This window comes from Penicillium angulare (assembly GCF_028827245.1).
Source record: "Penicillium angulare strain IBT 27051 chromosome Unknown utg000004l_segment0_segment0, whole genome shotgun sequence".
NCBI classification, from domain to species: Eukaryota; Fungi; Ascomycota; class Eurotiomycetes; order Eurotiales; family Aspergillaceae; genus Penicillium; species Penicillium angulare.
Window position 1 is genome coordinate 2,910,634 of NW_026623163.1, and position 14,053 is coordinate 2,924,686.

The window sequence follows — 14,053 nt, forward strand, 5'->3', positions numbered from 1 at the left end:
TAGGTTCAAGAACGCCAACAAGGCGTTGTAGGGTCTATCGAAAGACGTCGCACACTCACTTGCAACTTGCTCCGTCAATTGGGTGATAGCCTCAAGGAGGATGATCTTGCTACCTTGTGCTCTCCCGACGCATTTGAAACGGCTCATGATGTATTACGGGAATGCGAATCGGTCTTTCAAGATCTGGAAAGACAGGTGGAGCAGCACTATGCAGATCAATCTTCGAAATCCTGCATTTTGAGCGGGCATCGAAGAAGATATGGTTTCTGTTGCGGGAAATTTGGAAAGACTAAAGTCTACAATGCTTCTGATGCTGAATATTGTTATTTATGGAGGGCAAATATGCAGGTAATGTCGTTCATCTAATATTGTCGATCATGATGGCCAACGCTAACGTTACTCCATATACGCATTGCAGCGGTAAAACGCAATTTGGAATCCAAATCAGAGGGAGAATAAGCAAGTAAGACAAACTGGATCAAAAGGTATCCACCGAAACTCTCCGCGGGTAATGATCGACAGGGATCTCCCGCTCATGCCGTGCTCTCGATCGAGTGTTCGGCGCTCCTCGGACACTAAATGCAAGATCGACATGCTCGCCCAATCTCCGTTCTAATCTCATATTAGCTAGTGATCGAGGTTCAAATTTGGGCTGACCCTCGATCGGATTATCATGTCCTGTCGAATCGGCGTCTCCACGAGAGTATTGTTTATCCACAATTACCAAGTTAGATCCTGCATAATGTGGACCGCACGAGAGAGATGCTGTCATTCGAATTTAAGAGAAGAAAGGAGATGAAAAGAAAACTTGGAATTAGCCTTTTGGGACCCTGTGCTTAATTTCTCCGTACTTGTACAGTACTTACTAGGCTTAAGAAAATAATATAAAGAGATCGCCCTGATCTTGAAGTTGAAATCCCACCTATTCACCCGTGTCTCACACTACCTACTCTTGCACCCAAGTTATCTTAACAATCTCTCAAAATGCAATTCAAGAACATCCTCTTCGTCTCGGCCCTGGCTCTCGGCGCCTCCGCTGCACCCACCACTGGCAGCAATGCCACCGACATTGCCCCCGCCGTGCAGAACCGCTTCGCCCAAATCGACCTCGGCTACCAACAGACCTACCTCCTCCTAAACCACCTAGTCGATAACACCAACAAGACCACCGCTGACGACGTTGTTGCTGCCTACAAAGCTACCGCGAACGTTGAGAGCAAGGATGTCGGCAAGAACCAGCCAACCAAGCCGCTCTCCGAGTCTACCCAGCTGGTTATCTGCCAGTCTTTCCACTCTGTATGACTTGACCATTACCGTGGCCGTATATGGTGATACTATTGAAAAGGAACATGTGCTAACGACCTATTCTATAGTTGGCTCTCACTGGTATTCAGCTGAACAATGCTTTCGTCGACAATGCTTCTCACTTCAACAAGGCGCAGCGCAATGACTTGCAGACTGCTTTGAGCAAGGTTAACGATGAGACTGGTGTATGTGTTCGAATGATTTCTTCTAAGTTTTGAATTGTTGACGTGCATTACTGACAATTTCTATAGCACTTCTTCATCAATGTTGCTAAGAAGGCTTTGCCTTACTGCCTTGATACTCTTCAGACTGATGATAAGGCTATTTACAAGTCGCTTAATGCTGCTGCTACTGCTCTGGACCCTTCTGAGGCTCTCCTGTAACGGGTTCTTAGCTGCGCTCGGTGGAAGTAGTAATGGGCTTGCGTGAATCGTTTATAGATTCAGTACATATTCATTTTTTCATCGAAAGAATCAATTTATCAACCCTTTGAATGGGATGTCTCACTATATGCTCTCCGAGCTTTGACCACGCAATGTGTAACGCTGTACTAAGATCTAATGACGCGATAGATCTACTAGTACAGTCAACCCGATAAATAGTACCACCCCTAGTAAAAAGAGCGGCAGAATTGATTGTATCGCTTGCAAAACTACAAAAGAGCACTTAAGCCCTGGAGCCATAGTATGTTATTTCAATTCCTCCACTTTAAATCTTACACTCTTTACCATCGTCACATAGAATCACATCTATATTAGCTTTGATTAAAGTCTTATAGCATATGGTAATATTAGGTATAATATCATCTAAATCTTTAGAATTACCTTAGTAAAGGTCTTACCAGAGGCGACTAGACGGATCTTTGGAAAAACAATTGGAAAGACGTGTAGTGATGTTAAACGCGTACTCAAAATCCACCGCTTCTAGGAAGGAGTGGGATTATTTATCGGGGTGACTGTAGTAGTGATGGATTGCTATAGAATCACTGTTTTGGAGACTCAATGAAAATCGGGCAATAAATAGATTGATCTGCTAACGTATGGATATCAACAAGGGTAGGGGGAGATGCTACCGAAGAAAAGCAGATATCAAACTTGCTAAGAATATAGATCATAGTCAATCAATCTACTACCGGATTTCCCATACCATATTCCTCAATCGTCACTCGGCCAAATAGACCGATCGCACGGTACACACATTCTCTCGAGACTCAGCAACGCTCCTTAGAAAATAAAATGGAAAGCCCGGGAAGTATGCAGCAAAATCATGGAGCAAGCCACAGCCAGGCAAAGCTAGAACTGAGACTGGGGTAGTAAAACTCAGGCTGGGACGTTAGGCATCTTAGTACCAAGGAAAGGGCATCAGCAAATACACAAGGAAATTGAAACAGAAGAAGAAGAAAAAAAAAATCAAATAGAGTCAGGAGAAGCGCTTTGGTCTCTCGAGATGATGCACCGTTGCCGTGTAACCAGGCCGAGTTAAAACAGAGACAAGAAATCCTGCGTCCCATACTTTCCGCCATACATTGTCGGGCGTGCTGGTCATAAACTTGCAGGCGAGCAGCTGTAAATGACGGCAAATAGAGAGTATCACATAGATTCCATTTCAAGAGGGCAGGGTCTGTCCAATTACCGGAATTGGCCGGGGCCAACCATGCCACCTCGAATATCACCACCGTGAGACTGTCCGAACATCTCTAGCAAGTGGCGAGATGAGGGAGGGGGGCCTTGAGGACCAGGGTTCCCGGGTCCAAATGGACCTTGACTACCAGGGCCGAGTCCCATCATTGCCTCAGGGTTGTGCGGCATTGGGGGAAAGCCAGGTGGCGGAGGAGGTCCTCCCATATATCCAGGGGGGGGCATCATGCCGGGTGGGGGTCCACGAGGGAAGCCCTGTCGCTCGTTGATAGGAGGCACGTTGCCAGGCATGGGCATCATGCCAGGAGGAAAGCCGGGGTTCATTCCACGGCCTGGAGTAGGAATTCCAGGTGGTGGGCCCATAGGACTTGGGCCATTGGCGTGCGGAGGTGGAGGTTGTCCATTCCACCCGGGAGGTGGCAGATGCTCGAGGCCTGGAGGACGCTGGAGGATGGGGGGCTGATTTTGTCCTTGAGGTTGTCGAGAACCTCCAGGAGTCATGGGGCCCTGGTTCCCTTGGGGGAAAGGCACATCATCGAAATATCCCATGGGAGGAGGCCCGTTGGGTGCTCGTCGCCGAAGCTGTTCGCTGTCGGGCCGTTGCATATTAGCAATAGCTGGGTCGTCCAAAAAGCTGGGTGTTTTCTGGCCTCCAAGTCCAGGTGGAGGGCGAGTCATCATTTCCGGCATCAGGCCAGGAGGATGGGGAGGTCCTGCATTGGGGGACTGGACAGGATTCCCAGCGGATGGAGGACCAACCCGGACCTGCTGCATGAGGCGTAGGAGATGCTCCCTGTCACGCGATTGGGGATCTTTGCCTGCAAATTGAGCCATAGGGCTCTCCTGAGCAGGGGGGCTAGTAAATTCGTGTCGCGAGAATGCCGGTGATGACATATTTCCTGCAGCACGGGGCTGCTCAGCTTGCATCATCATTGAGGAAGTGCGCGACTGGTGCGGGGAGTCAACTTGGCTAGGTGTACCATTGTGTGATCGGCCTCCAGCACCACCACCGCCACCAAGCATCTGAAGAATTCGTTGGAAACCTTCCTGATCAGCTTCATGATTGACAGGTGTACCTCTACTTTGGGGTACAGGTGGAGGAGCTTGAGGTTGAGGTGCTGGTGCTGGTGCAGGTGCATGTGTAGGTGCATGTGTAGGTACATGTGGTACATGTGCAGGCTGTGGTTCGGGAGCTCTAACAGGACTATCCGGAAGGGGACTGAAAAGACCAGCAAACCGAGATGACTTGCCAGCCTTTCCGCTGGGAACTTCTTTCTTTGGGACGGGCTCTACAGGCACTGGTGGGCTGATTTCCTGAGGGGTAGGCTTCGTGTCACCCAGCATGCCAAAGAACCGTTCCATCGAATTGTCACCCATAAATGGAGTACCAGAGTGGCTGAAAATCTCGCCATCAGTTGGACGAGTCTCGGGGATGTGTGAAGCAATATCTGATTCCACCGGTGCTTCACTCTTCTGTTCATAGGCTGGAGCCTGCTGCGCAGCACCAGAACCAGCCTTCATCCGCTCTTTCCAGCGCTCAAAATCTTCCTGTGTGTGGGCTCGGCGCGGTTCGTCATGATCATGGCTATCCAACCATTCGGGCTCCTGTTCAATCTTAGCCCCGCGTTGCCAATCGCGGTCAACCCCATGACGATCACGGCGCCATTCTCGGTTACGTAGAGCAGGTTTATCATCGTCGGGGTCAGCGGCATCGTTGCCATGCTCATCACGGAACCAGCTTGCTTCGTATTTCGATCGTCCTGGGGTACCATCCTTCTTTACGAAGCGTCCTTCTTTATCTCGGAGGCCACGTTCCGTATTTGTGTCTCGGGGATTTTCGCGGTTTTCCCATCGATCGAATTCGCCGTTTCGTCGCGGCTTGCGATCTTGGTCTTCGGGGCCGAAGGTACGACGAGGGCGTCCAGCATTCCAATCTTCCTTGTCTCCTCGCTGGCCGTTTAGACCTGGCTTCACAGCACGTCGATCAACGTCTCTCTCCGTAGCATCCTTATCCTTGAAGAATCTATCTCGGAAATTGAAACGATCGTTCTTTTCATCTGCGTCGCCTGGCCGCGCTGGCCGATCTGTTAGGTCAAAGGAACCTTTGCCGCCAATTCGTGAGGATGCAAAGGCAGTTTTCGGTGGGCCAAGAATTATATCTTCTATATGGGGTTGAAGTTGGATTAGCGAACAAGTTCAGTTGGAATTGAAAGGGAGTGGGCAAGCGAGGGTACCAGACGGCGCACCTGAATTGGAGCCTCGGGAGATGTGACGAGCTTCAAAAAAGCTTGGTCGTCTGTTTGTAGGTGCTTCATTGGGGTTATTGGGGTCTCGAGTATTCTGTTGTTTGCGCTGTGTGGTTGGGTCGGGTTGAGGCCTAAGAAGCAACGAAGTCACGGGTCAGTTCTTGTCTTGACGTGGACATGCGGGATGATGGTGCTCGCAAGGTGGGGAAATAAGAGTAATTCTTACATCCATTCTTCGATGGGAGGTAGGCCAGAAGGTTTTGCGACAAGAGGCGATGAGCGCAGCCATAACAGCTCATCGATCTCGTACCGTCGCGCCATGACGGCCTTATCTGAAATAGTGTGTGCGATCGTTATCCACGGGAGTTATGATGTTCTCATTGGGCAGTGTGCGATTTCCTGAAACCAAAGCAATGACGATGTCAATGGGATCAGATAGTTTGAATAAAAACAAAAGGGGTTTCAGAGTCATAAAAATAAAACTTGTTGGGGGAGGGGAGAAGGTCAAGGTCGGGTTCGGGAGACGAGGTCGAGTGAGTGAGGAGAAGCAGTGGTAAGCCACTTGTGGCGAGGCTCAAGGCGGAGCGCGGGATCGGTAAGATTCTGGTGATCTCCACCAAGCTTGCACATGTGGTTCAGGGCAAATAACGAGAGGGGGGATGTTTAGTTTATAAACTGTGGAAGATCTCAAAGATGGGATGTATGCAGAGAATGATGATTTCAAAGAAAAAGGTTGAAAAGAAAATGTTCATTTTCGCTGCAGGAAAGAGACATGTCACTACTGACCAGCTGATCTATACCTCCTTTTCTACAAAGGGCAGGTCTTTCATTGCACCAACTTGCACTATTTTATTTCCAAATAACTAGTACTTCCGATACTTCCATATAATCAGTAATTATTGAAATTGAACAAGAAACAGGATTCCAGCTGAGTTACTCAACATAGTTCTGCCCAATGTACCCTATACCAGTCGAGCTGCGGGTAATTCCTTAGTAAATTGAGTGTCCAAGAACAGCTCGCCCTGTATACTAAAAGTTTTGCTTTCAAATAATTTAACCCATATAAATACAGACTCCAAACCTCAATTTCCCCCCAATTTGAAGTACTTCAGCCATGTTGAACGTTGTTTAAGGTTAGAGCACCGGGCGGAGCTGAACTGGCCAATCAGCGGACGTGAAATCTCGATGGCATCGGAACTTCGCATCGAACAAAAAAAAAAAAAAACTAACATTCATCACTCTCAACATGGCGCACATTGCAGAGCATCCTCTGCGCCTAAAGAGGAGAAAGCTTGATGATGATTCTCATGCGAAAGAAGAGGTGACTTTCACATCTGCAGCCCAGCTTAAGGAAGTGCTGGCTTTTCAACAGAATCCACAGACAACCAATAAAGGTGAGTCGCACCATCCCCAACATTCAAGCATCGCATGTTGACAAATGTTCGAAAGGAATTATACAATTCAAGCATTTTCTACTGTCAATTGGCCAGCCTGGAAAGGAGACGGCCAAGGCCCAGAAATTGCGCACCCTAAAAGGCTACTGTGACAAGCAAATCACCCCGGGCAAAGAAGAAGGCGCGGCGTCCGTCTGCTTTTCCGATATCACCCAGACCTGGAGCTTTGGAGAGAGTAGCAACCACGATCACTTGCTAACCAACGTCCCTTCGGTGCTTGCCATTTTCCTGAAGACTATCTCCCATGAGTTGGAGTTTCGGGAATTCGGCCTTGCGTTATGCAAGCATCTGCTGCAAAAAGATCAATTGAGACTCTTCAATCGAGGTCTGACTGCTCTCAAGTCTAAAGAACATCTGATCTCACCATGTCTTCGTCTTCTCACAGAGATAGTTACTTTCGATGGCGGCGCAGTGGCCCGACAAGTATACAATCTTCGCCACATAACATTTAAGCGACTTGAGATCTTCCTGACACCCAGCAAGGCACAGCTGGAGACTACCGATGAAGCACAAAAGTCAACTTTGAGACGAAATGCTCAGCGCTACCTACTTGCTCATTTGAGGGTGCAGCATACCCTGGAAAAGGGTGATCTGGTCGAGCAACACAAGCTGACCCGCGCTTTCCTCGAGCACTTAAGAAAAGATCCGAGAGAAATAGTTCTTGAAACAATCAAGGCTGTTGAAAGGGACATTGTGCAAGATTCTTCGTTATCTCGCAAGTCCAAGAGCAAGTTTTTCAACCGTTGGAACATGGAGAAACTTGTCACACTCTATGGCTATGATCGAGAGTCCGACGAACCAAACCCAGAAGGACTTTCAATTACGACCGAGCTTCACCGTGTTCTAATGACTATTTGTAAGACCGCTGGCCTGGGTGTTCTGCTTCCCGAGACAGGATGGTATCCCGTTGGAACTGACCCAGAGAGTTTGCCCGCCGACGACGACACTTCTATTGAATTGGGTCTCGACTCACCCATCTACATCGATAAATATAGGGATTCCATTCCTGTCAGAAACAACACACTATCCCATCTCATCCAATGTCTTCGCGCCGATGTGGACATCTGCCAGACCGAGCTGCTAGAGACCATTTTCACGGTGGCACCAGAGTTGATCGCTGACTTCTTCACCAAGAAAGTCATGTTTGAGGCTGACCCCAAACCAACCACTTCTTGGATGGGAGATTCTGCTCTTCTTTTCAAGGTCGTGCAGCTACCCATCCCGACACACTGCGGTTGGAAAGACAAACAGCCCATGCTGCCACCGCCTGTCTCAATTGTCATCGAAAATATTCTCCCTCGTCCTCTTAGCCAGAAAACAATGACCCGCTGCTTGAACATGAACACTGAACTTGTCACTATCTTTTCTGTGCGAATTTTGACCGCCGCGTTTAATAAGTTGCGAGCCGTCCTGAAGATTTTCCGGGGAGACCATAAGCGAACTCAATTATTCTGGAATCAGGCGTCTTCCAAGCTTCTTGCTGAGTTTTCGCGAAGGTGCCCTTCGGTCAAGGATGTGGTTCTTCTTTTCCGCCGAACTGCTAAGGAAGATTTGATGCAACAAGAAGCCGTTGCAGAACTCTTGACTTGCTACTACGAAGTGATGCCTGATATTGCTCTTGAAGAGAACTTTGACGTTTCGCTGGTTCTCGTCGACGTATTGAAGCGACTAGAAGATACAGAGCTCAGCGCTGATGACTCTGAACTACTCCTGAGCCAATTGCAGAGCGTTCTTCAGATTGCCTCCCAGTCCGCCTCGCTTCGATGGTGGCAACAACCAGGTAACTATAAGCCTGTATCTTTCTTGTCTGGCATCATTCACTAACAATTCCCTAGCTAATATGAACTACTCTCCTTTCACATCCATTCTCAAGGTTCTGATTGATACCTCTGACAAAGTTTCGTCACGGAAGATTTCAATACTTCTCCGGTCCATCCTGGCAGAGAACTCCGTTCTACAAAATGCTCCTCGTGCATTCAATGCTCTTTTGTCCAGTCTGGAAGACTCCGAATCCGACCTGAATCAACAATTGGTCTTTTTCGACAATTGCGTGTCTCGAGTCGCCAAGAAGCCTGTTCATTATCTGGATTTAGTTGCCTCTCTGTCTGACGACGAAACGGCCGTAAGCCCCATTGTCGCTGCCATTGTTGAACAGTGGCCTTTCATTGTCAAGGCAGGAGATGAAAAGAAAGAAAAGGCAGTGGCATCATGGATCGCCAAATTATTAGGTCACCTGAAGACTGCCGGTGAAAATACCAAGGCGCTAAAGGCTGCTCGGGATGCTCTTATGGAGGCAACCGAAAGCAAGAAGAGCCGCTCTCTGCTTAAGAAATGTCTGAAGGACGCAGAGGACGCAGAGGAAGAGGACAAGATGGAAATTGATTCCGCTGCTGTCCAGACATCTGCAACTAGCAAAGCACCAACAGTGGATCTTGATGAGATCTTCGGCTCTCTTCCTACAGAGGGCACAACACACAATGCACTGCATAGATGGGAAAGGGAAGAGATCGAAGCATCTATTGAACAGGGTCGAATTGCCGAACTCATGCTCTGCCTTTGCTCCGAGCACGAGGAAGTTCGAAGACAGGGATTTGCGAACATTGTTCGCTTCATGGCCAAGCTGAAGGTATGTCCAGATTCATTATCGGATATAACTTAACACCGGAACTAACCAAAATTCCAAGGAATCCTCTTACTCCGATTGGCGCTCCGTCTATATTCTTACCGGTGAATTGCTCGAGACCGTGAATATCATTGGTCTCGAAAAACCAGTCCCCTGGATTGTCGGCGAATGCGCCGCAAACTGTCTCTCTGTTCTTATCAACCCCCTCCACAAGGCCTACGGCAAAGTCAATAAGTTCCTACAAAAGGCACCAACCTGGGAAACGGACAAGATCCCGTCTTACTGGATTGACCGGATCCTCATGCATGAACCCGAATTAGACGATGGCTACTTCGAAGAACTTGACTGGCTTCTGAGCATGTTCGTGAAAGGCCTCCGCAGCAAAGCTGTAAGATTATCATCCTCCACACGATTAATTTACAAAATAAACTCTTTGATACTAACGTTCTTCCATATAGGATATGGAAGTCTACCGTCGTGCAAATGTGTTCGAGCGTCTTCTCTCTCTTTATCAATCGCCTAGTCTGAATGAGTCGGCTCGTCGGAAGATCTTACATATCATCTACCGTGCTGCCCAGGTAGGCGGTAGCACGACGCTAATCACCCGTGCGGCTGTTATGAGCTGGATTCAGGTCCAAGCCGCACAGGTGGAGAAGAGCAAGGATACTGCACTGCTTGCTGCTCTTGCGCAAACGCTTTATGATACTTCTGATCGTGAGCGAGTCGATGCATGGAGTACCGGGACAATCGAGCGAGCCCTTGAGCAGATCACAAAGGCTTCAATATAATGGGAAGCAATCATATACAACTAGCATTTGGGCTTTGCCGTTAATAAAAGAATCCGAATACCCATAAAATAGAACCATACTAGAAATAGGGAAAATCTGGAAATTTGAACAAAGCCTTGTTTTTGAGTCTTGTAATGGCGTAAAATCTAGATACACATACGATGGCCAATATCCATCAAAACACACAAAGAATTCCAAATCAACCCCATGTACCACCACCGCCTCCTCTTCCACCACGCCGTTGCGCAGAAAGACGCCAATCATCTTCACCCGCAAACCGATTATGAAGAGGTTGGATACGCTCTGCCTTCTTCCGCTTCGACAGCCGGTCTGTAGGCGCGACCTTGAAGAAGGTAGGCGCAGCCTCAACAAGCCATTTCGGTTCAATAGAAGTAGTACAGTGCATGTACTCCTTCGTAGTGAGGACGAGAGTATGATAAATAACATGCTCAGAGCCCTTACCGAACAACGCAGACGAAGGATGAAGATAAACAGGTGTCCCCTCAACAAGAGTCTTAAAGCCACCTTCCTGCTGATCTTTCCGAGCAGCATTACGGAAGAATCCCGTGCAAAGCGCCTGTCGCACCTTCGTCGTGTCTCGACCACACGAGATAATCCGGTGCTTGTATCTCTGCATGATACCGAGAAGTTGTTTGCGAACATCTTCTGCGCGGCGAATTTGTCGGGCTTGGATAAAATTCTCGAAACACCAGGAGTTATTAAAGTTTGATTGTTTCCATGCGTTATAGACGTTCAATAGAGTCAGATGGTCACCCATTGGATCGTGGAATTTGGCTTTCTTTTGATCGGCTTGTTGCTGTTTTTCTTTGGGTCTGTAGAACGGGGACGCAATTGACAGCATTGCGACGATGGATAGTAATTCTTCTGAACAGCACATGTCGACTGATGCAATGAGGACCTTGGCAAGGGCAGGTTCCATGGGGAAATCGGCCATTTTACGGCCTAGTCGAGTGAGAAGACCTTCGTCGTCTAGGGCGGAGAGGGCGTATAATTCTTCCAAGGCAGTAAGCATAGTATTTGTGGGTGGGGGGTCCATGAAATCGAAATGCAGTAAGTCGTTAATTCCCATGGCTTTCAACATGAGAATGGTGTGAGAAAGATTTTGTCTCTGGATCTCAGGAATTGTGGTAGGCAACATCTCAGATTGATAGGCCGCCTCGGTGTATAGGCGGAAACACTTTCCAGGACCTGTTCGGCCAGCGCGACCTGCACGCTGTTTTGCCTGGGCTTGAGATACCGGTGTCACTACTAAGGAGTCCATGCCGAGCTTGGGGTCGTAGGCGTTTTGTTTCACGAAACCAGGGTCAATCACGTAGTAGATGTTATCGATGGTGATTGATGTCTCGGCAATATTGGTTGCGATGACAACCTTTCGCGCTCCGGGTGGTGCAGGATCGAAAATTCGACTTTGCATTTCGCTGGGAAGAGCAGAATATACAGGGAGAACAATCAGATCTGGTACTGATGGACCGAGGGCTTTCATTCTCTCGTAGAGAATTTCACATGCGGTGTCGATTTCTTCTTGACCCGTAAGGAAGAGAAGAATATCACCGGCAGCTTCGGTTAAGTGGATTTGCATGACTGTGATCAATGCCGCGTCGAGATAATCGGATTCTGGCTCCTTCGAATACATAATCTCCACGGGGAACGTTCGGCCAGGAATTGAGAAAATAGGACAGCCATGGAAATACGAAGAGAATTTCTCAGCATCCAAGGTGGCCGATGTCACAATTAATCGTAGGTCTGATCGTCGTTTGATAGTCTTTTTCAACAATCCGAAGAGAATATCTGTGGCAATCGTTCGCTCGTGGGCCTCGTCCAACATAATAACGGAATATTTCTTGAGATCAGGATCAATCAAGATTTCTCGCTGAAGCATACCATCGGTTTGATACTTGATCACGGTCTCTGGACTAGTCATATCCTCGAAACGAATGGTATAACCAACCTGAGAACCAAGTCGGCAGCCCACTTCCTCGGCGACACGTTTGGCCACGGACATGGCTGCTACACGACGTGGTTGAGTGCAACCAATAAGTCCCTTATTTCCGTATCCACCCTCGGCAAGATATTGCGTCAGTTGAGTCGTCTTTCCTGATCCAGTATCACCAACGACAATAAGGATCTGGTTGTCTCGCACGGCATCAAGCAGTGGTTTCCTGAACTTGTACACAGGCAAACTCTCACGTTGTTGTTTGATAGGCATATCGGTTCGTTTACCGAACGACTCATTCTTGCCTGTACCCATGGTGACACGCTTCCATTCTGGCACAGCTTCATCTTGCTGCTTTGTGCCACTGCGTAGCTCCGAGGCGAATTGTCGATCCTCAGGATTAGCCATGGGGTCCAGCCATTGTGCGCTAAGATCCACATCAGCTGCCTTTGCAGCAGCTTTGTCTTGCGATTCTTGCTGTTTCAGCTCGCGTCTCTCTTTGGCGATATTCGTGCCAGACATTGCTGCACGGTTCATAGACCCATCGGGAGCCTTGACTACACGGATAGGAGAAAGCTCCAAGGATTGCTTGGTCTGACCAGCCAGGAAAGGAGGCTCTTCGTCTTTGACCTCAATATCAACGTCTTCTTCCTCTTCGAATGCTCCTTCTCCGGTAAGAGTGGCATTGTATTCCTCCTCCAAATCAGGGTAATCGGCCGCAGAAGCCACGCCAGAGGCAATGAGTTGGCGAATTTCCCATCGTTCCGGTGATGTCATGCGCTTGCGGTTACGCATTGGTCGACCATTTGACTCTTCAATGACGGGGATATCGGAAGTGAGACCACCGTATCTGTCATTGTCATCGAGGCTTTGCATATTGGCACCCGAGGCCAGGCGTTTTTGAGGAACCATATCCATTCCAGTTACTTGGTCCGCCTCTTTCATTGACAGGCCAATACGACTTCCTTCTATGCTCACTACCTTGACCTTAACTGGCTGTCCACGAGAGACCAGATCGGATGGGTGGTTCACTCGGACGCCTTCCTGCATAGCTGACACATGGACAAGGCCATCCACTTTCCCTCTAATTCCGGATAAATTCACAAAGGCACCGAAATCCTTCACTCCGGTCACAGTGCCATCGTAAATCTTATATAGCTGGGCTTGGTCATCCAGTTCCATAGGTCGCTGGCGGAAGCCATCGTCATCACGGTCTCGTCGTCTCCGGCGGTCACTCTTCCCATTGCGATGTCCATCATCCCGATCTTTATATCTTCCGATAGACCGTCCGAACTCATCCACAAGGTCGTCGTTCTTGCTTCGACGGTGTCCACTCCGTGACCGGGATCTCGATCGGTATTTGTCTTTTTGTTGGCGTCCGCGACGATCATCGTATTCAGGGCTGCGGCTTCGTTTGTGCCCACGGTCATCTCTCGAAGGGCGCGGCTTCTCATCGCCTGCTTTTCCGGCAAGTCCTTCCAACATAGCAAAAGTGTCGTCCATAGCGCCAGCTTGCGCATCGGATTCGAGGTAATCGTTCTCCTCCCATCGCTTTTCTGTATCCGCAACTGCGAGTCCTTTGAACACACGCGACTTCTTTTCCAGCGCATCGAACTCGTCAAGGCCGTCGCCTGTCGCGCCGTTGTTTCCTGCGTCACCATCGCTAGCTTTCTTTCCCTTGTACTTCGGGTGCATTGTGAGTACTAGGCGATCAATACTCTCCATTAAACTCTGGGGAAACTCGGCACCCATGTCGTCGAGCTTCTTCTTGAATTCTGGGAATACGCCATTACAATTGAGGTGCTGAGCGATGACGAATTCGGCAAGGGTTTTGTCGTTGATGCCCAGATGGTTCTGGAGCTCGTTCGTCACTCGCGACACGAGTGAGAACAGCTCCAGCGACTCCAGGTCATCCATAGTGGTTGACTGACCCCGGGAGTAAAGGAATGGTGGAAGCTAGTATGGAGCGATCAAGCTGAGCAGGCTGTGAAAAAAGAAGAGCAGCGGGCGCTATATTAAAACAAAGTAGTATGTTCCTGGAGTTTA

General features: G+C 48.7%; 4 protein-coding genes across 4 annotated transcripts; 2 read left to right on the forward strand and 2 right to left on the reverse strand.

The window, feature by feature from the left end:
• Positions 1 to 984: 984 nt before the first annotated feature.
• N7478_005032 (uncharacterized protein) lies at positions 985 to 1,688 on the forward strand (the record flags this gene model as incomplete). The annotated part of the gene is made up of 3 exons (XM_056921246.1): positions 985 to 1,296; positions 1,374 to 1,490; positions 1,557 to 1,688. 3 exons carry the CDS (start codon positions 985 to 987, stop codon positions 1,686 to 1,688), a joined length of 561 nt encoding a protein of 186 aa, XP_056779283.1.
• A 1,245-nt stretch (positions 1,689 to 2,933) lies between these two features.
• N7478_005033 (uncharacterized protein) lies at positions 2,934 to 5,509 on the reverse strand (the record flags this gene model as incomplete). Its single annotated transcript, XM_056921247.1, has 3 exons — positions 2,934 to 5,104; positions 5,189 to 5,319; positions 5,415 to 5,509. 3 exons carry the CDS (start codon positions 5,507 to 5,509, stop codon positions 2,934 to 2,936), a joined length of 2,397 nt encoding a protein of 798 aa, XP_056779284.1.
• Positions 5,510 to 6,434: 925 nt separating this feature from the next.
• N7478_005034 (NPA1/URB1 family protein) lies at positions 6,435 to 10,053 on the forward strand (the record flags this gene model as incomplete). The annotated part of the gene is made up of 5 exons (XM_056921248.1): positions 6,435 to 6,582; positions 6,638 to 8,422; positions 8,478 to 9,268; positions 9,327 to 9,653; positions 9,724 to 10,053. The coding sequence occupies 5 exons, from the start codon at positions 6,435 to 6,437 to the stop codon at positions 10,051 to 10,053; spliced, it is 3,381 nt and encodes a 1,126-aa protein (XP_056779285.1).
• A 199-nt stretch (positions 10,054 to 10,252) lies between these two features.
• On the reverse strand, positions 10,253 to 13,924 carry N7478_005035 (uncharacterized protein; the record flags this gene model as incomplete). The annotated part of the gene is made up of 1 exon (XM_056921249.1): positions 10,253 to 13,924. The coding sequence occupies one exon, from the start codon at positions 13,922 to 13,924 to the stop codon at positions 10,253 to 10,255; it is 3,672 nt and encodes a 1,223-aa protein (XP_056779286.1).
• Between the last annotated feature and the right edge of the window lie 129 nt (positions 13,925 to 14,053).